Here is a 22,188-nt window from a genome sequence, read left to right as displayed (position 1 = left end):
CTACCAGGTCATGGTTTCCTGATATTCTAACTTGGATCCAGAATCACAGTCCTGCAGGGAGGACTTGGGGAGACAAAGCTCAGGAATCTCACCTTTCAGCTTCTTGGTACAGGAGGGGTGGGGATGGGATTGTGAGAGTCTCCTGTCATGACTCATGCGAGGTATCATAGAGAAGAGAAGTTAAGAGAGTAATAATGACCATACTGGAAAGCAGTTAAGCTCGTTCTCACAATAGCATTACACAGGATCAAAAACTCTGCATGATTTGATCCGGTTTGTAATCAGAGTTGCCATGAACTAACACCCAAATCAGTGGGACAGGGTGAGTTCAGTGTGACTCAAACTGGGCACATGTGGGCACATGGGTGGGAGCCTTTGGGCTTCACCAGAAAAGGCCCTCATCCTTCTGTTCTGTTCCTTGGAGCCCTTGAAATCCCATCGTTGTCTGCCTTTTCAGTGAGGATGTTATCACAGCTGGCCTGTGCCAATAAGAGAAGAGCAGGGGCCTTCAGCTAGCCAGACTCAGAGATTCTGCAAACGAGGCTCTCTGTGTCCTGGTAAGAAGAAACCAGCCGGACTATTGGGAAGATGAAGAATGTGTAGACATGCCTAGAGCTGAATAATTTTCCATTCCCTGTGTTTCTAGGCTGGAGCAGATGCTTCTAGCAGCCAAAAGACTTGGACAGACAGCTCTAGGAAGTCCCAGAGAAGTGGGAGGAGGGGATACCAAGGAGAAGAACAAGCTCTGCCCTAGAGGACAGGACAGGAGATCAACTGGTGCCTTGTTGGGTTGAGGCTTGGCCAGGGGCTTGTGCAGCCACAGCAAGAGTCAACTGGGAGAAGAACTCGTCGTCACCCTCAGTGCTCCGGGGCCAGGTGTTCAGTGCTTTCAGGCCCAGTGGTTAACATCAGCCTTTCCATCTGTATGCTAACCCTTACTAAGTGCCGAGTGTTTACAAAGTGTAATGCCAGCAGTAGAGGAGAGCTTCAAGACAGTGACAGACTCTTCTCTGGTATCCCTGCGCAGGAGTATTATAAATTTGTATTTTACATTTAGGTCTGTGATCCATTCTGAGTCAATTTTTAGTGAAGCGTTAAAGGTCTGTATGTATAGATTCTTTTTTTTTTTTTTTTTTACATGGGGATGTCCTGTTGTTCCAGCACCCTTTGTTGAAAAGATGATCTTTGTTCCATTGTATTGCTTTTGCCTCTGTCACAGGTGATTCGCCTGTATTTATGTGGGTCTATTTGGGGCGTTCTGTTCTGTTCCATTGATGTGTTTGTCCATTCTTTCTCCACCTCACTGTCTTGATTACTATAGCTTTATAGTAAATCTTGAAGTCAGGTAGTGTCCATCCTCCAACTTCATTCTCCGTCAATATTGTGTTTTGCCTCTCCCAAGTAAATAGCAATTGTTTTTAATTTCAGATTGCACTCCTTTGTTGCTGGTATATAGAAAATGACTGCCTTTGGTATGTTAACTTTGTATCCTGTGACCTTGCTGTAATTATTTATTTATTAGTTCCAGAAGCATTTTTATTGATTCTTTCAAATTTTCTATGACAGCCATGTGTGAACAGTTTTATTTCTTCTTTTCTAATCAGTATAACATTTCTTTCTTTCTTTCCTTTTTTTTTTTTCTTTTTGTCTTATCGCATTAGCAAGGACTTCCAGTACAGTATTGAAAAGGAGTGGTGAAAGAGAACACACTTGCCTTGTTCCTGATCTTAATGGGAAAGCTTTGAGTTTCCCACCACGAAGTATAATGTTAGCTATAGGATTTTTATAGATATTTATCAAGTTGACAAAGTTCCCCCATGCCTAGTTCACTGAAAGCTTTTATCATGAGTGACTGTTGGAGTTTGTCAAATGCTTTTACTGCATCTACTGACAGGATAATGTGATTTTTCTTTTTGGTATGTTGATATGATGGGTTACACTAATTGACTTTTGAGTAGTGAACCTGACTTACATACCGGGGTACCTGGGATAAATCATAATTGGACATGTTGTATAATTCTTTTTATACAGCATTATATTAGATTTACTAATATTTTGTTGAGGATTTTTGCATTTATGCTATGAGAGATATTAGGCTACAGTTTTCTTGTTAATGTCTTTGTGCAGTTTTGGTATCAGGGTAATGGTGGGTTCATGGAATGAGTTAGGAACTGTTTCCTCTACTTCTGTCCTCTAAAAGAGATTATAGAGAATTGGTATAATTTCTGTCTTAAATATTTGGTAGGATTCACCCTCTGAACCCATCTGGGCCTGGTACTTTCTGTTTTGGAAAACTATTGTTGATTCAATTTCTTTAATAGATACAAGCCTATTTGAATTATCTATTTCTTTTTGTTTGTTTTGGCAGGTTGTATCATTCAAGAAATTGATCCATTTCATCCAGGTTATCAAACCTGTGGGTTTAAGGTTGCTGAGAATATTCCTTCATTATCCCTTTAATGTCGTTGGGATCTGTTGTGACCTTCTCTCTCATATCTGATGCTAGTAATTTGTATCCTCTTTTTCCCTTGGTTTAGACTAGCTAGAGAAGCTTATTGTTTTTTGGTTTTTGTGTGTGTGTGTTTTTAAAGATTTATTTATTCATGGGAGATACAGAGAGAAAGTTAGGCAGAGACACAGGCAGAGGGAGAATCAGGCTCCATGCCGGGAGCCTGACGTGGGACTCGATCCCAGGACTTCAGGATCGCACCCTGGGCCAAAGGCAGGTGCCAAACCGCTGAGCCATCCAGGGATCCCAGAAGCTTGGGTTTTTTATTTTATATCTTTATTCTTTTCTATTGTGTACATTTAATGTTATTAATTTCCCTCTAAACACATCTTTCCCGGCATCCACAAGTTGTATTGTGTTTTCATTTTCATTTAGCCATAAATACTTTTAATTTTTTCTTGATTTCTTCTATGACTTGTGTTATTTGGAAGTGCTTTTGTTTAATCTCCAGGTATTTGGGGGATTCTCTGGCTATTTTTCTGTTATTGCTATCTAGTTAATTCCATTGTTATCTAAAAGCGTGTAGTATATAATTTCCATTCTTTTAAATTTGTTATGGTATATTTTGTGGCCTAGAACATGGTCTGTCTTGTTGAATGTTACATGTGAGCTTGAAAAGAGTGTGTTTTCTACAGTTGTTAGATAAAATGTCTACAGATGTCAACTATATACAATAGTTTGATGGACTTATTGAATTCAAACATGTCCTCACTGATTTTCTGCTGTCTGGATCTGCCATTTCTGATAGAAGGGTGTTGAAATCTCCAGCTATAATAATGGATTTATCTATTTCTCTTTGGCAGTTCTGTCTGCTTTTGCTTCACATACTTTAATGTTCTGTTGTTAGGCTTATTCAAGTTGATAATTGTTACATCTTCTTGGAAAACTGATCCCTTTATTATTATGAAATGGTCCTTTTTATTGCTGATAACTTTAGCTTTGAAGTCTGTTCTGTCTGAAATTAATATAGCTGTTCCCATTTTCTTGTGAACAGTGTTAGCCTGGTATCTTTCTCCACTCATTGACTTTTAATCTCTATATGTCTTTATATTTAAACTGAGTTTCTTATAGACAACATATAGTTGAGTTGAGTCTTGTTGTTTGGTCCACTCGGATGACCTTTTTTAATTGGTGTATTTAGACCACTGACATTTGAAGTGATTATTGTTATAGTTGCATAATATATACCATATTCACTACTCTTTTCTCCTTTTCACAGTTATTCTTTGTTCCTATTTTGCCTTTTACTCTTTTTCCACCTTTTGTGGCTTATTTGATGATTTTATATGATTCCATTTTCTCTCCTTTCTTACCATATCATACTTTTTTTTTAACTTTTTTTTTTAGTGGTTGCCCTAGAATGAAAGTTTTTTTCAGATCCTAAAGCCAATAAGAATGTGAAATTTTGCTCAATATATTTAGATGTAAAGAAAACCAAAGTAAAACAATGATATACCACTACATGTTTCCCTAGAATGGCCAAAATTAAAAAGACCAATAATACCTAGGTGTTGGCAAGGATGTGGAGCTACTAAAATATTAACATACTCTGGTGGGAGAATAATCTATATACAACTGCTTTAGGTAGAATTTGGAAGTTTTTTATAAAGCTAAATATATGCTTACTTTGTGACTCCATTCTTAGGTTCCTCAAGAGAAATAAAAGCATATTGTTCACACAAAGACTCAGACACAAATGTTTCCCACAGTCTTATTCATAATACATCTAAACTGGAAGCACCTCAAATGTCCAATAACAGGTGCATGGATAGACAGTTTCTGGCATTTCCACAATGGAATTCTGTTCTATTCAGCAGTTTTAAAAATTAGGAACTGCTGACTCGTGAACAACATGGATGAGTCACACACATTTTGTTGAGCAAAATAATTTATATATTCTATAAGAAAACATTTTTATGAAGCGCTAGTGTAGGCCAAATGAATTAACGGTGTTAGGGATTGTGGTAGAAATCAGACTGGCATTTGTGGGGTCAGGGAAAGACCACTACTTGGGAGAAGGACAGAAGGGGTTTCTGGGTGCTGGAGACATTCCTTGTCTTCATCGATGTGGTGGTTTGGGACTGTAACATTGTCATACTCCTTGAACTTTATCCATCAAGTGTATGCATTTCATTCTATATATATTTCACCTAAATTAAAGTATGAGAAACAAAAATATACAATCCAGAAATACGATCATGTGGTAAAATATGAACTATTTTTGCTTCAAGTGTTTTGTCCTTAAACAAGATGGATTTTGTGATTCTATCAGTTTTTAGATGAAATCATTTAAAAAGTAAATAAAATGGTCTTTAATTCACCAGATGAGATCAAATCTTCTTTCTAGGTGGATTAGGAGTTGGTGAGCTCAGAAGCAGCCCACAGAATATGCATAGTGATGAGTAGGCTTTTCACCCAGTTTAGAATTAGTAACGTTTGAAATATTCCCACATTTGACGTGGGTTTGGTGGCCTTCCATGGGTCTCCTTATGAGGATTCTGTCTCAATGTACATAAAGGATTGCACAATTGGGGCCATTCTTCAAGATGGCAGGTGTAGTATGCAACCACAGTGGCTTCTCTGAAGGTTCAGAGCTGATCTCATGGCTGTTGTTGCAAGCCCTTCATCTCTCCATCTTGTAGAGCCTCTTATTATGCTCGAGTTAACACAGACATCATTTCCCTGTGACTAGATGTGTATTCCACCAGCCGTCCTTGTCATTAATGCGGGTTTGCTTCCGACACTCCCTAGACAGCATCACCTGGATCTGGACAGCTGTTTCTCCAGCAGAGCCTGCAGGTTGCAGATGTATTTCACTTCGATGCTGGAAATAGCTCAGTTGGGCACTCTACAGAAGGGATAGGTATCAACTCCAAATGTTGCTAGTTTTTATATCTCATTCCCAATTTTCTTGCTTGAGTAATTCCTGTTCAAAAAAACATGAGCAACTGCTCCCTTCCTTGATTCTGCTGCACATTAGAACTGTTTTTCCAAGGGGCAGGTGTCTACCTTGCCAGCTGGCCCATATTCATAGTAGCCAGGCACTCTGCAAACTGTTAAAAAGGATGCTTCTCCAAAGCTATTTTTTCTCTATTAGTTAGTGGGTAGTCTATAAGCTAGTAATATATTTTTAACTAAATGTTACTGTTTCTGCTATTTTACTGTTTACCTTTGCTTATCAGCATCTTTTTAAATTATGAGTTTTTTTATTATGAATTCTTGATCTCTTTCATACTTTTCATGTCAATTTATCTGATATTGCTGAAATGTCTGTACTTAAAAATATGATAAATTAGGTGATAATTTTTATAGATATTGATTATAACGACTCCACTGGATAGTTGGTAAACAAAGACAGTGGCTTCTCTCTTTACACCTAGAATTATAATACTAAAGCATGAAAAGATGACATTCATCTGAGGAAGTCAATGATGGACTTTGGCCAAGAGTGAAATCACCTAATGTCTAGAGAAGTGCATGCTTTATTTAAATTAAGAATCTCTGTCTACCTGCCGTAGTAAATGCATGAGGGCCTCATTCTGCTAGGTATGCTTTATGTTTCATCTGAAGAGCTTGAAATGTAGGGAAACTAGGTTCTAACATGAAATTGCTAATGTTCTAACTTGATTCAAAGTTACACACAGTAGCCCATGTTTCTGTGTAAGGGCTCTCAATTCTAGAACTAAGACAATGCATGATTTTGTTATGCAAATAAATTTTGAATATAGATGATTTTTAATAGCAGCAAGTCCGTGACACACATTTGCTCGAGTGATTCTCCATTGACATGTACTCATTTTTCTCTCCATGCTATTTTGTGAAGAAGCAACATAGGATTCTATAAAATGAAGAATTGAGAGCTTGAGTTTAAAGTTTACTTTAGTGAGATCATTACTGCACCATGCTTATGCCTCTTTCAAAGAGTTATTTGTATTATTTGTGTCATTGGAAACAGTAGGAGTCTAACATCTCTTCTATGGCTTTGGCTCTGCAGCTATTCAAATAATATTTTCAGAGAATCCATAATATCCTGATTCTGGTTTAATGTTTAAAAAATAGCCACAATGGGCTCTCTTATCAGAGAACTATAATACAGTGATTTAAAATTCCTTGAAGATGAGCTTAAAACAGGAAAAAATCATTAAAATGGTCATTTAAGGGGAAAATGATTTAACCTAGTCCCTTTTCAAATATTATGTATGATCTGATTTTAAAATGAAACAGAAGAGTTAAAGTAAGACTATAGTAGTTTCTAAGCAAAACATCCACTAATACATCCCCCAAAGGTTTATTCTTTATTTACCCACTGGACCCCAGTTTACCCAACCTCTGCCATAGTTGTAATAACCTGGTCATTGATTAGCTCTTTGTATATGAACATTCTAAGATATGCAGGCATGTATTTATTTTCCTTTTTCTTTTTTTCTATTTTCTATGACAGTTTTGTGCTGGACTATCCAGACACTTTAACCTGGGGTCCCCAAAACACTAATGGAATTGATTTTCTTAGATTAGTAGAAATTTTGACCTTAAACCCAGTTTTCTATTTCTGTGCCATGTTGATACATGACTAAAGAGGTATAATTTTATATTTAAGTGGTTTGCGTTTCAAACGTGTTTTCCACTGTGAACAACAGCTTTCTAGCTCTCTCCTCTGGGGCACTCCTGTCATCTGGGTGGCCTCAGTTTGGCCTCCAGATTCACTGACCACGTTTTCCACTTGGACCTCTAGGGACTAGTTCACCCAGCTCCCTTGCTCCCCCTCCAGCTTCTGTCTAGATTCAGAGACTGGTGGCACTGACAAGAGATGAAAGGGCTGGAGGAGAGAAGAGTTGGTGTGTTTGCCTCCCTGGCTTTGTCCCTGTGGGTCCCTGGCTACGCAGGGCTTCTGGGGAAGGATACAGCCTGTGCTCCCCATCTTCGGCCTCCCTTCAGCCTGCCCCTGCCTTTGTGAATGTTTGACGTTGGGATCCTGGCTGAAGATTATCAGCTTGTGTTCGAGTAGGTAATGTCACTGTGTTTAAAAACTAGGCCACATTATTCAGGAGGCCAGAATGAGGTCAGAGCCTAGTTAACAGTGAGGGTAGAGAATTAGAGGTCCTGAGTCTTCAGTTTTGAGTTCACTATGGAAACTGAGCCAGTCATTCATTCTTTTTGAATTCTAGATATTGACACAAGTGAAGAATTGTGATAATAATCATCTGAGAACTCACTCTTTATATATCTTCATATCTCTACCTGAAATCTTTTATAAAGTTACTTACGTCTCATCTGCTCCAGCCGTGTGTTTCTACTTTTTTTTCCACTTGGACATCGTCTTTATGGCTGATCAACTTCTATAGACAGTGGAGAGTAGGCAGGGGGTGGGAAGCATAATGGAAGAGTAACCCACCTGAAATCCTGCAGATTGTGTGGTTTCCTCTCCTTTTGTAAGGTTTTGTGATTCTGTGATCTTCTATTGTGGGAGGAGAATTTTAAGATAGGGTGGCTCTGAGAAGACAAATGTACACCCTGGTGAGAGATGCTCACTTTCAGATATCATTGTCTCCACATCCTGATAGATCCTCTGTGTTTGGTTTCCCTGCCTGGTCTGAGATTATGCATGAGGGAAAGGAGAAGGGAGAGAAGGGGTGGGAGCTTTGTCACCATAACTCTTGGAGATGTTAATGTGCTTCACCTTGGCTCTACCCAACATCCAGAGCCCTCCTTTCCCTGGACCACTGTGGCCTCCTACGGAATCTCTCCCCTTCCCCCCGTGCCCCTACAGTTGTACAAGTCATTCTCCACCCAGGTCTCTCTAAAGCATGGAGCATGTTGCTCCTCTGCTCAGTCTCCACTGTCTGATGGCTTGCTTATTAGTCCTCAGACACCATGCTCATTACTGACACGTCAGGACTTTCACACCTACTCATCTCTACTGGGACTTTCTCACAGATCTTCATTATTTTGCCTCTTTCACAATGATTTTTACTAACTTTTTCAATGAAAATTTTTAACCTTATTTTCTGCTTGTCCCTATTAGAATGTTAGTTCTGTAAGCACAGGGCTACTTGATTCATTACTATAACTGTTCCTGAGACATAGAAGCATTTCAGAAATTTTTGGAATAAGTGAATGTAGCCAAACCCCCAGAAATTAATTACCAAAGAATCATCTATAACATAGGCATTGTGTTGGACTCTGTTATTTTTACAGAATAGGTTACACAGGATTGTACCTAGAGTATAGTTAGCCTAAGCTCCATCCCTTTCATGGTTAGTTATTAGAATACATGATGAATTAAGCATCTATCCCAGTTAGGCCTATATTACATCCATGGAAAGAAATGAAATGATTCCAATTTACATTATATTTCCAAACAACCATAACCATCTAACTAATTTATCCCTGAAAGTAAAAAATAAGTAATTTATTAAAGGTATTTAATAAAAACTTCATCTTATTTTTCTTTTTTGGTTACCAGTAAATAATTACTATTGAATTGTTTTGTCTAAGTAATTTTGACAGTGAAATCTGAATGACAACTGGGTCATAATCTTTTCAACCCTGAGAGGAACCACCTTACCTGGGAAGTCTCATACAGGGAGATAATTGGTTCCTTGCATCTTGCAGTGCCCAGTTCTATTAACATTTCTTGTTTCATGGATTTACAAGATAAGAAATCTTTTTTGAGGTAAAGCATATTAGAATGTTCAGCCAACAGAAGTAAATGTTGGGATATATGTGTGTGTATAGTTTAAATGAGATTGGATTATTTCAATCTTATGAAATAGAGTCAGTTTTATTTTATGTTCCATTTCTGTTTAATGAATTTACCTGTTGAATAAACAGATAATAAAGTTGTTCTTTTAGAAGCCCAAATCCAGAAATATTCTTCCTTTAAACCACCAAGTGCTTAGGAAACTCCCTCATCAGGAAAATACAGAATATCCTGATTGTGTTAAGAGGTTTGAACCTTCACACGGCATCTGTTGGGGGTCACAGAATGGGTACGCAGACGTCTCATCAACATTTTTAGTTATTTCCTCTGCCCTGATAGAGACGTGTTCTTAAGAAAAGTAAGGTAGTAGAAGAGATCGTTTGTTAGGCAAATGGCCTAAAGGAAGTGGGCTTATGGGAAATAAAGGAGCCTTGCAAGTGATCGGCGTCCATGACACAGGCAACAGACCAAGCAGGGTCTCCCAGATATCCGGGCATCTCCATGCGGGAGTGCCACTAAATCAGAAACCCTGTCAAAGTCTGAATAGGTGTTCTTATAATATGCCATCTGCCATGGTCAGGACAGGCTCAGGATCCAGGGGTGGGGCACTGTAGCCACTGATGGGGACCATTGTGCAACTACAAGAAGTAAGGCAGCCTTTGGCAGTATCAGATTCCTGAAACTCCTTAGAATGCTCATATTAGCTAGGAACGGTGACATCTCACTTGTGGCAGTTGTGTGTCTTTCTTGATAATTTGCCTTTTAAATTATGTAATTTGCTTCCTAAAAGTTAAACTCAGTTAAAATTCCTTACTAATTAGCAGTTAGTGCTACCATTAAGCATAGATTTTGTTTAGGACAACCACCTGTCACTAGACCAAATCCATTAAAGTTGTAGGGGTATGTCCGTTTGAAGTCTTCAAACAGTTATTTCTTGTTCTTCAAGAGGAGAGATTAAACCAAACCATGTTTAGAGAAAGGAAGTCAAAATGTGAATGCAAAGCACCTGGAAAGGAGAACTCATTGCATTTGGAGGTTAGAGTTTGTGAAGTGTTTGGAGGGAGCTCCCGTCGCACCGATTCTCCACGCTTGGAGGGCAGAGAGTGTGCTGAGGACCTGAGTCTGCTCTGGCCTCGTCTTTAGCTGTGCACTCTGGGGAGGTCACTTCATTGCTCTGCACCTCATGGTTTTCTTATATGAACAAAAGAACAAAAGGATAGATTTTTTTCTTCAAGATTTCTTCACCCTGTACATTTCCAGAATTCCCTGAAAGTGAAAATCCGATCCACAGCTGTGGAAGCACACCAGAGGACTTAGGTGGCACAGAGCATGTCTACACGGTATTTGATTGCCGCAGTGATACCAAGGCAGCAGGGGCACACGGTGAACAGAGGTGACACGACGTCCCTCCTACTTAAGCAACACTAATCTTTAATTCCACTTACATCTCTGATTGTGGGTTGTACCTTCAATACTCCCTTCCCGGTTGTCAAGGAATGCCCACTTGGAGACTTATTTCTGAAAATGCAGAAGTCTTTGTAGCCTTTATTGTAAGAGAGCAAATGCCACACTAACCAGGTTTATTTTACTGTGTTCTAGAGATCGTGTCATTGGTTTGATGATGACTGCCTGTGATCTTTGTTCTGTAACAAAACTATGGCCGGTGACACAATTGACGGCAAATGACATATATGCAGAATTCTGGGCTGAGGTATGTTTTTTATTTTTATGTGAATCTTAAAAATGAGAAAAATTCTGATGAGCAAGTAAATATATGGGTAAATTGGTAACAATGTCTTAATAGCTCATGTTGCTTGTTACTTCAAAAAACCATTGGCAGTCACATGCAGTAGAGAAATTAGCATTTACACATGGATGTAAGGACATTTATACAGACCTACAGCCCACAGTATTGCGGGTCCATCAGGGTCACAGACTGTGTATGCCTACACTTGGAAATTTGGGACATGATTACCATAGACAGACAGGATTCTGGAGATATTCTAGATAGTCAATTCACCTGCACATTATAAGTTCTACAGAGTATATGGGCTTTTAACTCATGACGCTCTGACATGCGAAGCAACCATGGAACTTACTTTCACTAATACCTTTTCTTGACTGGATTATCTGCATTATCAGAAATGTGTGTTTTATTTCTCAATTTGCTTTCTGAATTGTCCATCAAATAGAGTCCTCTCTTGTTCAAGTGAACCCACAAATACCTGGGCCCTTCTACATATTCAAATGAAATAAAATATTTGCGTACCTCATTTGGCTCGAGGACGTTAAAAGGACATTCGGAGGGCAAAGAGTTTGGTCGTTGCTGATTTGAGCCATTCAACCTCACCCATATAAAAGAAGGGATGTAAGAGGTAAAAACCAGTCAATCATTCGGTTGATAGTGTAGTAGAAATGATTTATAACGTTAATTTTTTTCATGATGGCAAAGCCAAAAACTTTCATTGAATGAGGACCAGAGGCCTGGAGTTGGTTATACTCACGGTGTGACTCTCCAGAATGCCTAACATGTTATGCAGGCATACTCCTGCGTGCTTTTTTCCTGTTTTGTAGTGTGCATCCCAGAACCTCATTACTATCAGACTCCATTAGGAAGGATGCTTTAGGTGTATGTGTCTGATTTCACTATCAGTCAACTTAATTTGCAGACATGTCCAAAAATGGTAACTTCCAGTACATTCTGTAAATATCACATGAGGAAAACTGGTCTGAAGCTACCCTATTGTTTTGCAAATAATTTTATTTAACTGATATAATTCATACTTTAATACCTATATTTGTATTCTAAAATATGAATCAAAGCGTGACAGGTAAGTTAGGTAGATTTTCTCCCCTCTCTATTCTGCACTGATTAAACTGTCCACAAAGATTAAGCTCCCAAAGTTGCCCAGGATGCCATCTTCCAGGAATATGAGGTCCTGGGGAGGAAGCAGAGGTTGTCACTGTGTCTTGGCAGCAACCTCCCAGTTGTGCGCTAGGTCCCACCTCTCCCCATCTCTCCTCTCCACAGGACTCGGCCTCCTGGTGCCTAAATCCCTGGTGCCTTCTGACTGGGCTGGCTGCCTCTTCCTGCACAGTTAGATGAGCAGCCACACAGAGTGTGGGCTTTGATGTCCTGGGGCTGGAGATGGAAGTCCTGCTGGAGCACCGGGGATCAAACCTCTGGCCAGCTTGCTGACTCCTCTCTGTTCCTTAGTCATCTCACATGCAGGCTAGGGAAGGCTGATTCTGACTGCCTGAGCACTCTTCCCAGTCTGGCTTTCAATGCTATTGGGATGAGGACAGAAATCACGAGCTTGAGCCCACATGAACCCACTGCCTCTCTCTGCCATCCCACGTCTCAGCCCCTTGGATCCCCTGAGTCGAGTCCCTCCCATGGGCGGCCATCCAGGTCAGCTCCGCTCTCCCCCATCCTGCCTTCTGCAGACCTCTGGGCCACTTGCCCCTGGAACACACACCCCACAGTCCTCCGGGGTTCTCCTGTGTAGCACCGATCCTTGTTTGCGAGTACTCTACATTGGCCAGTCATTGTTTATTCACATTCTTTTTACTGACTGGACTGTAAGTAATATCTTTGAGCAAGGGGCCCAGTTAGTGTCACTCACTTAGAACAGGAAAGGAAAAAGGTTGAGAACCACTGAGTTAATATTTAAAGTAATAATACTAGAGCAAAGCTGTACTCCGTACCTTTGTCCTATACTATAGCATCCTCAGTGAGGGCTTCAATAATTTGTTTTTGGACCCTACCTTCTGATTCCTGAAAATAAGCATGATTGTGAAATAATTAAAATAGTTGAGTAATTAAGAAACATGAGGGAAAAGTGAGGTAGTAAGGAAAATGTTGGGGTATGTTAAGAAAGAAGATTTTTAACTAAAAAGAGGAAGATAATTTTTAAAATCTATAAACTAGGGATAAGAATATGTAACTTACAGTATTTCATGAAGATTGAATGAAATAATAGTTACGTTACTTATGCCAGAGCCTGCAAAATAGAAAATCTTTAATAAGCATCTGTGACTACCATCCTTAGGATGATGTGTAGCCAATTATACTGTATCTTTACTAGCACGTCTAGCACGCTATAGTTTATTCTTGACATACAGTATTTCCCTCTAAGCCCTTGCTTCATCCAGTTCAGCATGCGTGAAAATTCCTTTGAAAAATAAGTGAGAAAGAGGCCTTAAGGTTATCCCATACCTTGTTCTTGTCATTCCTCCTCACTATTATCTGTGTCTCCTCTCGTTATAACTTTTACTAACTTCTGCACCATGAAACCAGGAGAGATGAGTGCATTTCCGATCAGTGCGTAATTCAGTTGAGAAGAACCTCAGGATAAAAGCCAAACAATAATATGTTAGCTTTTTATTGTTTTAACATCTTTTCAGGTCAATAGCCAGAAACATCCATTGTGAAGACAAGTATCGAATAAAGGGAGCAACTCATTAATGCCAAGATTTTGTAACTGTTTATACATTGAGAAAGCTTGATTTTCACTTGTTTATCTTAGGGTGATGAAATGAAGAAGCTGGGAATTCAGCCTATCCCCATGATGGACAGAGACAAGAAGGACGAAGTCCCACAAGGCCAGGTATGCATTCTCTTATAAAGTCAGACCATGTGGGATCCCTGGGTGGCGCAGCAGTTTGGTGCCTGCCTTTGGCGATCCTGGAGACCCGGGATCAAATCCCACATCGGGCTCCCGGTGCATGGAGCCTGCTTCTCCCTCTGCCTATGTCTCTGCCTCTTTCTCTCTCATGTTGCCGAGAGCAACATGAATGACTTGGTGTCTGAGTACCAGCAGTACCAGGATGCCACGGCCGAGGAAGAGGGGGTGTTCGAGGAGGAGGCGGAGGAGGAGGTGGCCTAGAGCTGATACCTGGTAAAGCCCGTGGAAGCTGTGTGAACTCTTTATTCGCTCACAACCTGTTCTCTGATAGCCGTGTCTCTGTGTGCACTCGCTCTTTTTCCTGTCTGGTCGTCACATGCTGTACAGATGCCACCATTAAAGCATTTTCATAGTGGAAAAAAAAAAAAGTCAGACCATGTAAGGCGGTCATAAAATCATACATACGCTGTGTTGGAGAACCCAGGATTAGGAAATTGTAGTTGAGTTAGAAGAAGCCACAACTACCCTTGCCGTCAGTTCTTTCCACAGATGGAATCGTAATGGATAGCTTGAAATGGAGGGATGGATGAGTTTGAATTGTTAATATTTTTTTAAAAGATTTTATTTATTTATTAATTAATGAGAGACACACACAGAGAGAGAGAGAGAGAGGCAGAGGGAGAAACAGGCTCCATGCAGGGAGCCCGATGTGGGACTCGATCTCAGGACTCCAGGATCACGCCCTGGGCCGAAGGCGGCGCTAAACCCCTGAGCCACCCGGGCTGCCCGTATTGTTAATATTTTTAACAAGCAGAAAATCTTTTGTTAGTGAATGTGCAAAGGTGTTTTTTGGAGAGTAACATTATAGATTTTGATCAGGCCCACTTTTCCTAACAAATAATACAGAGTGTTTTAGTACATTTTGAATGTTGTGTTACCATCAGTTGACATTAATTATTGTTTTTTTCAGGTTTTACCACATAATTTATGTCACTTTTTTGATGTTTTGACAGCTCTTAGGCCTTGTCAGTTCTGCATTGTGCACATGTGGCACAATCTATTTCTCAGATTATTGTCTTTTTAAACTACCAATCTTCTAATGCCATAATAGGGAAGTTAGCTATAGACAAATAATTATAATATAGAATTTTGTTTAGAAAACATTTCAGGGGGATCCCTGGGTGGCTCAGTGGTTTAGTGCCTGCCTTCAGCCCAGGGCATGATACTGGAGTCCCGGGATCAAGTCCCACATCAGGCTCCCTGCATGGAGCCTGCTTCTTCCTCTGCCTTGTCTCTGCCTCTCTCTCCCTCTCTCTGTGTATCTCATGAATAAATAAATAAAATCTTTAAAAAAAAAAAAAAGAAAAGAAAACATTTCAGAAAACTCACAGGATGGTGGTTTTTGGATAAGTTCTCAAGTGTTCCTACTTTCCTACTTTATTTAAAGTCAGTCTATTCACCATTAATACCAAAGTTGAGGCCAGTCCACAGTTTTTCAAAGATGTCAGCAGAGATAAAGACTATGTGGTCTTCTCATCCTCATGGTCCTCACTACACAGTATGCTCGTGTCCTTAGCCGCTGTGTCTGATCCGGTGCTCACAGTTCCTTCTCTGTTGAACATGCACCAACACGCCTGGCCTGATATACCTGTTCGTGTGTATATTTTGCAGTTTAGTTTTTTTTTTATTATTGTTTATGAAACTTCCCCATATATGTTCTCACAGAGATCTGCCTTCCCTGTCTGGTGTCTGCTTTTCATGTCATATTGTAAAGGTCCTTTCCCACTGTGTGATTATATCAACATTCACCTCTGTTTTCTTTAGTTACTCTTTCTTTCAACACTGTATATTTGATTTGCTATTTCCTTTGAAACTTACCTTGCCATGTGGCCTCAGATAAAGATCCAACAAAGTTCTTTCTTGATAGTTAAGCTGTCATCCCAATAGAATGCATAGGATAGCTGAAAGTGCTATCCACGAATGGGTTGTGTTCTAGCGCCATTTTATTTCAGAGAATAGTTTGGTTTTTTGCCCAAATTGCAGATCCATTTATAGCATGAGAGAGTTTTAAATAAAATATCTCTATGATCGACTAGTATTGTACCAACTGTATTGCTTCTGAATTGTGATTACCATTAAATTATTCTTTGCCGTAATAATAAAATGCTCTACCTTCCAGTATTTCTTTCTTGAGATCTTCTGCTCCATGACATCTGCTAAAGCACTAAAATAAGAAAAGCCTCTGTGTGAGTTACTAAGTTAAAGATAGTAGTGCAAAGGCATTATTCTAGTAATGTTACTGTGATGACAGACTTTACAATAGCAGAAAGGGACCCAGTAGATTCCATTCTTCTGTGTCCTTTGGTGCATCTCACTGAAGTTCAGTTTTTTAGAGAAAAAGGTAAGCCCTGATTTTAGGGTCACCTCATGCAAAGAGCCAGTAATATCTTGTGCACGTTGTCAGCCACCTGGGCAGTTATCTGCAGCTAGACCATCTGCATTCTCTGCTGACATCTTGTATCTGGCCTTCCGTAGGCCAGTCTGGGCCAGCAGCATTTATTTGTACTGTGGCCTGAAATTCCTAATAAAGTGTCATTTAATATATTTTTTTGAAGTATCACAGATTAAACACTGTGAAGTAAGGCCTATTAAAAGAACTGTAACATGCAAGAACCTTGATACAGTCAGTGAGATTTGTTGTAGGTCAAAAAAAGGGAGGTGGGTGAAGAAAGCCTCGGGAGACCACATGGGGCACCAACAGCCAAGGGTAACAACCCCACAGAACACCCTGCACTGATTCCCAAATATTAAGTTGGAGAAGAGGCCCCCATGTAGCAGGATAGCAGGTTTAACTTTGAAACGTCTATGGTAGAAAACTTTGATCAGCAACAAGAGCTGTACTTGAATTTGAACTTGATTGATCTATAAATGGAATCTCATTGAATATTGAACTGGGTTTTGGATTAACTTCCATTTATGTGTGTGATTTTGAGGACATATTTTAAGACATTTTTAAATGCACTCTGCAGCAGTGTTCATTGAGCCCAGATATCATGGAGCAAAACTAGGACATTTAATTTTATAGTTAACTTGAGAAATAGAAGCTTCAGTTGAGAAATGGAGTGCTTACTAGAGTGGCTAACATGCACTTTTGTGTCTTCCTATGCGTGGCTCGGCCTGGGGCAGCTGGGCTTCTATAACGCCGTGGCCATCCCCTGCTACACCACCCTCACCCAGATCTTTCCGCCCACAGAGCCTCTCCTCAAAGCATGCAGGTAGGTACCACAGCTCAAGCTGGGCTGTAATTTAAAAGAAAGACTCCATATAGAATGTTTCTCCCCTTCAATGTGTGTGCTATGTCTTATCTACAGTTTGCAATAAAGGTAATTTTATAGGCCGTGTGTTTGCCTAGGTAACAAATATATGTTAAGAGTATTTATAAAGTCCTTCATTCACCAAAAAGGAGCAAGAAGGCATTGGGTTTGGGTTTTGTTAGGACTCAGGGATCCACGCCCCAATACAGTTTTTAAAAGCTAGGACTGTGATGTGTGTTCAGGGCTACTTGTTAGAAAGAGGCTCCGCTGAATCCTACAGTTTCTTGTGTAGATGAGGAGGAGGAGGCTTGACTGTGATCTTCTTTCTCTGGGAGTTTTATTTTCTTCCTCAAAGAGATGTAAGTCATCTGTCATTGTCTCTGCTTCGGACTCTTCTGCATCCTTCCCTTATTGCTAATGAGGGATGAACTCACCTAAGAACATGGGAATTAAGTCTTTCAAATTACTTTGAAAAGAAATTCCTCTGAGGAAGTCAGAGGACAATGAGCAGAGCAGCCGTTCCTGTTGATTTTTTGCAAGAGAGTTGGTGTCGCACTGATTTTTCTAACTATTTAGCCATGGAGCACCTTTGGGGGCTGGGGTAGGCACACTGAGGAGCAGAGGACAGACTCCTGGTTTAAACAGAAGCAGAGGCATTAGTATACATTCCTACTTACTGATGTTGAAACTCATTTCATGAACTAATTATATTAAGGAAAACAAAGAAACAAAACCAACAAGTAAGAAGTTAAAAAAAAAAAAAAGATTCTGTTTTTTCCTACATAAGTGGTGGTTTCTGTTTCTTCTCTGCTCTTGGGGAGGCAAATATAAGATCCCAGCTTATTTTGTTGAGCCATCACTGACCTTGATCAACAGTTTATTAAAATATTCTCTTATTACATAAGGGCTGAGCCATAGGGACAATACGGAGTATGAGCTGAGACTCCTTCCTGATGGAATGAGGTTGGCAATGTCAGTTCCCCACAAAAGAGAAAAGGGAATATCAATCAAAATCCATGTTATTAAAAAAAAATTCTAAGTAGCAATCAAAAGTCTTTTCCTATCCAAAAATTATCTGTATTTTATGTTAATCTAGAACCAGCAGAATGAATGCCTGCTGTCATTATTATCAACCATTGGGATCAGTATTTTCAAAGCTGTCTCAGCGGCATTGATTCATTCTTGCTTTGTTGCACGTGGCTGAACCACAGAATCTCTTCAATGCCATTTTAATCTTATTAACACTTAAAAAATTTATGTATCGTTGGTGTCCACAGAAACATGGCAAAATTAGTGTATATCTTTTTTCCAGTATATCAAAAAATCTCTTTGGGTTCGTGATGATAAGGTACAAAAGCTGAAAGTGCTACATTTTTCAGGTTATATTTCAGAGATTTCTTTTGTCCAGAGGTGTCTTTGCATGTGTGTGCTTTGTATGAATTCTGTGTTTGTCAGTGCAAGGTTCCCTTCTGATTTGGGCTTTGTATATAAGACAACAAGGTGGGAGGTGTCGATCAGATCTGCGCCTGGGCCACCCCATGGGGTGAGGGGGTGCCGACACCATTCAAGGAGATAGGGACACCTACAGTGGATGAATTGCAGGTATGGAGGGAGAAAGACCCATGGACAGGGGCATGGGTGGCCTGCCTGAGACACAAAGATGGCTTTGCTGCCACAAAGAAGTTCCTAACATTGGTGCCACATGTAACTTATGGTGACTTTTTAATGTAAGACTCAGTGTTCAAAATAAGGCTGCCCCCAGTTTCAGGTATGATGTGGCGAGACCCCAAGCCCGCTCTCCACTGCAGAGTGTGAAGTCCTGGCTGTCGGTGCTGTTGCCGAACGTTCTCGCTGCCCGGGCCTCCCTCCCTTTCCATTTACCGTGGAGCTTCTGGCTAGGACACCCTGCAGCTCGTGCCCCTTTCCAGATCTGACTTTCTCACTGGTTCTGAGATGGTAGGTCCAGAGTTCATGGGACAAGGTATCCTCTAAGTCTTGCTGGCTGGAGGCTGTGCTGTGGGAACGAGCTGCCCAGCCACGTCAGGGAGACGTGCAGGGATGCCACCCAGCCTTAGCAGGCTGGTCATTGTGGTCATCATATGTGATTACACCTCAGGGTGGTGTGCTTAATTCTTCAGATGGAATCCGGAAATCCTTTTGAAATATCACCTGTCCCCACATCTTATATCCTCAGGAATAACCTCAGCCAGTGGGAGAAGGTGATCCGAGGGGAGGAGAGCGCAGTGTGGATCTCATCGCCGCCAGGGGCCCATGGGCCCTCGGAGAAGCTGCCTGTGAAGATCGATGACTGATGGCCACCCGATGAGCTGTCCCACCTGCAGATGCTCGTCCTGCTTCTTTGACTTTTCTTCCTTTTATTTTTGTGGGGGGAACCTACACCTGGTAATGAGGATGTAAGCCTCTAGAAGAAGGTGACACCCAGGAAACGTGTAAGCAGATGACTCCCAGCCAGTCTCATCTGTCACGCGTCAGAGACAGTGATCAACCAGGACTACCCCGTGACCACAAGTCAGCTGTCCAGGGGACTCCATGTGACTCGAGGACTGGCCTTTTCTCACATTGCTGGGCCTTACTGGGAATGGACAGGAATGATTCAGAAGGGGGTCCTTTCCCGTTGTATCTTTCCAGTGAGGGGTTGAAATGGTACTATTATGATGTTGTACTCTGGCTTTAACACCAATGTTGCTTTGATGTTGTTGGTTATAAATAGGAATTTTTACACGTTACTATTGTGAATGTTCGTGTGTGACCTACTCGTAATTAGCGTGAATTGTAGCTGACAGCCTCAGGACAGGTGTCACTGAGGGGACAGAGTAAGAAGTGTCTTTCTGCAATCAGTGATGGAAAGTAGATTCTTGTTTCAGAGCCTCATGAATTAAAAGTTAGGTGGATGACAAGTGTATTCTTTAAGTTTATACTAAAGGGCTTGGATAAATAGATTTAACACTAAGTGAGGTAAGACTTTCTATCCTCTTGAGAGGAGATTCAGATAAACATAAAAAATCTCAGAACTCAATTCAAAAAATGTCGAAGGATATTTTTTATTTTTTTTTCTTCATTGTAGGCAAATTTTCTAAACCCTTTGCCTAAAGAACAAAACAAAAGCAAGGCATATGAATTTTTCTTAACAGATAGGTCTTACGGGATGTCAAATGTGAATGTCAATAATGATTTCTTTATATTTTCACTTGGTGTCATTGCAAGAATTTAGACTCACATTCAAAATGAGAGGTTTATTCTATGAATTATTTAATTAAAATACCATACATTTCTCTCAAAGTCAAATTAAACCATAAAATTTAAGTTTTGTGTAATTTTTACTTTGATCTGCTGCGCCCAACCCCGGTTCATTCCCTGCTGTGTGCTCAGTGGTCAGATTTCAGGAGCTCTCCGTCCACAATGGGGGAGTGGAGGAGCCCCGTGCAGGCACATCGGGGCACATTTCTTGCTCCCTCCTCTGCTCAAGTATCTAGTATCTACATGCAAACCTGTAGTGTGTAGAGTCTTCTGTATAATTTTTGGTGGACTAAAATTACTCAACAATGTCAGTGTGTTTTGAAAAAAAATACACCAAAGTAGTAGTCCAGACCCCCTCCTACAAGGATTACAAGCCAGTCACTTCGGGTTCATATTACAGCTGTCAAGATTTTTAGCACAAAGGCAGGGTCACCCCCAGAGCTGTGGTTAGTCCTGACCTGAAGGAATTAGAGAATCAGAGGCTCAAGGAGTGGTAGGCAGATCCATAACAAACCGCTTATCTACCTACTATTCACGTGGCAGGAAACTGGAATAGTACTTTTGATAAAATGAATTTTTAAAATAATTCTTTTACATACATATTCAATACTGTACACATTGTTATTCATATGGTTTTTGCAAAAAGAAATCAGATGTTCCTACAACATGATTTAAGTTGTAGCAGAGTTAGCTATATATAAACATTGTTCTTATTTTAAAATTAACACTATGTGTTCAATTTCCCTATGGGCTTCTGGAAGTTGCCATCTTCCCTACATGGCCCTCCATTTGCTATTGTAATTATACAATATGAAGTAAAATGAAGTATCTAAAGAGAGAAATACCATGGTGGCTAGACACACACATACACACACACACACACACACACACAAATACGAAAGTATATACATATAAGGGATAGAGATGCAAACACATCTATAAAAAGTAAAAACTGGCCCCATTCTTCAAAACCAGATTTTTTTTGTGTGTTGGAAAATGTATATTATTTGATGAAGAGCTGGGTAGAAAATGCCCTTTTCCATGTTAGTGCATTTATTGGGTTAAATTCTAAAATGTTGCATGTTTTTCTGCACTCAGATCTATGAAACTGGACCTACCAAGTTAGTGTAGTCATGTAATGGGACTCGACTAAATCGCAAGGCGGTGGGCAGGAAATACCATTGAAGATCGTTTAATTAAAAGGATCTTAATGCATGGATTTTGCTTGTTGATATGGAAAACAGTCACTTGGGGAGGAAATCTTACGGCTATTTTTGCTTTTTAAGATTGCTTTTCTAAAGTTATTACAGAAAATTGTCTTATTTTGATAGAGCCAGGTGTATTGTATTACTGACATTTTTTTTGAAGAGTTTTCCAAAGAAATGTACATGGATTGACTGGTTGGTTGATTTCTCTTGAAATATTGTCAGAATCAAAGCAAAGTTTGAACAAAGGAAGGACTGTATTCTAATGTAAACTGTTAGTATTCTTAAGATCTGCTTAGGAATCATGCATTTACCTAAAATGGGTCCAAGATGCAGTGACATTTAGTCGATAATCTGCGTTTGGAAAAAATGCAGTTAGGAGCACTTTTATATTGGGGCAGATGTAGTTAGCAGACAAACTTTTTGAGTTCTGTGCTCATCTTTTTCCCAGATCTTTTCTTGAAAGGGCAGATGGTTTTTATTACCCAAAGTTTTGACTAGTTTCTCATTAAGGGTGGTTTTTACATTGGACCGAAATTTCCCTGTTCAGAATAAATTTGGTAGCCAGCCGTGA

At 40.0% G+C, this 22,188-nt stretch overlaps 1 protein-coding gene across 1 annotated transcript in view; it reads left to right on the top strand.

The window, feature by feature from the left end:
• Window positions 1-21,272, top strand: part of PDE10A (phosphodiesterase 10A) — a 295,228-nt gene extending 273,956 nt beyond the window's left edge. The window contains exons 19-22 of the mRNA XM_041729791.1: window positions 10,809-10,920; window positions 13,739-13,819; window positions 17,024-17,112; window positions 19,346-21,272. Of these exons, the coding sequence (XP_041585725.1) occupies window positions 10,809-10,920; window positions 13,739-13,819; window positions 17,024-17,112; window positions 19,346-19,463 (400 nt within the window). The 3' untranslated portion in view covers window positions 19,464-21,272. The remainder of the gene's footprint in view (window positions 1-10,808; window positions 10,921-13,738; window positions 13,820-17,023; window positions 17,113-19,345) is intronic.
• The last annotated feature ends 916 nt before the right edge of the window (window positions 21,273-22,188 follow it).

This window comes from Vulpes lagopus, chromosome 2 (assembly GCF_018345385.1).
Source record: "Vulpes lagopus strain Blue_001 chromosome 2, ASM1834538v1, whole genome shotgun sequence".
NCBI lineage: Eukaryota > Metazoa > Chordata > Mammalia > Carnivora > Canidae > Vulpes > Vulpes lagopus.
Note: the sequence above shows the minus strand (reverse complement) of the source record. Positions and strands in the feature narration are given on the sequence as shown.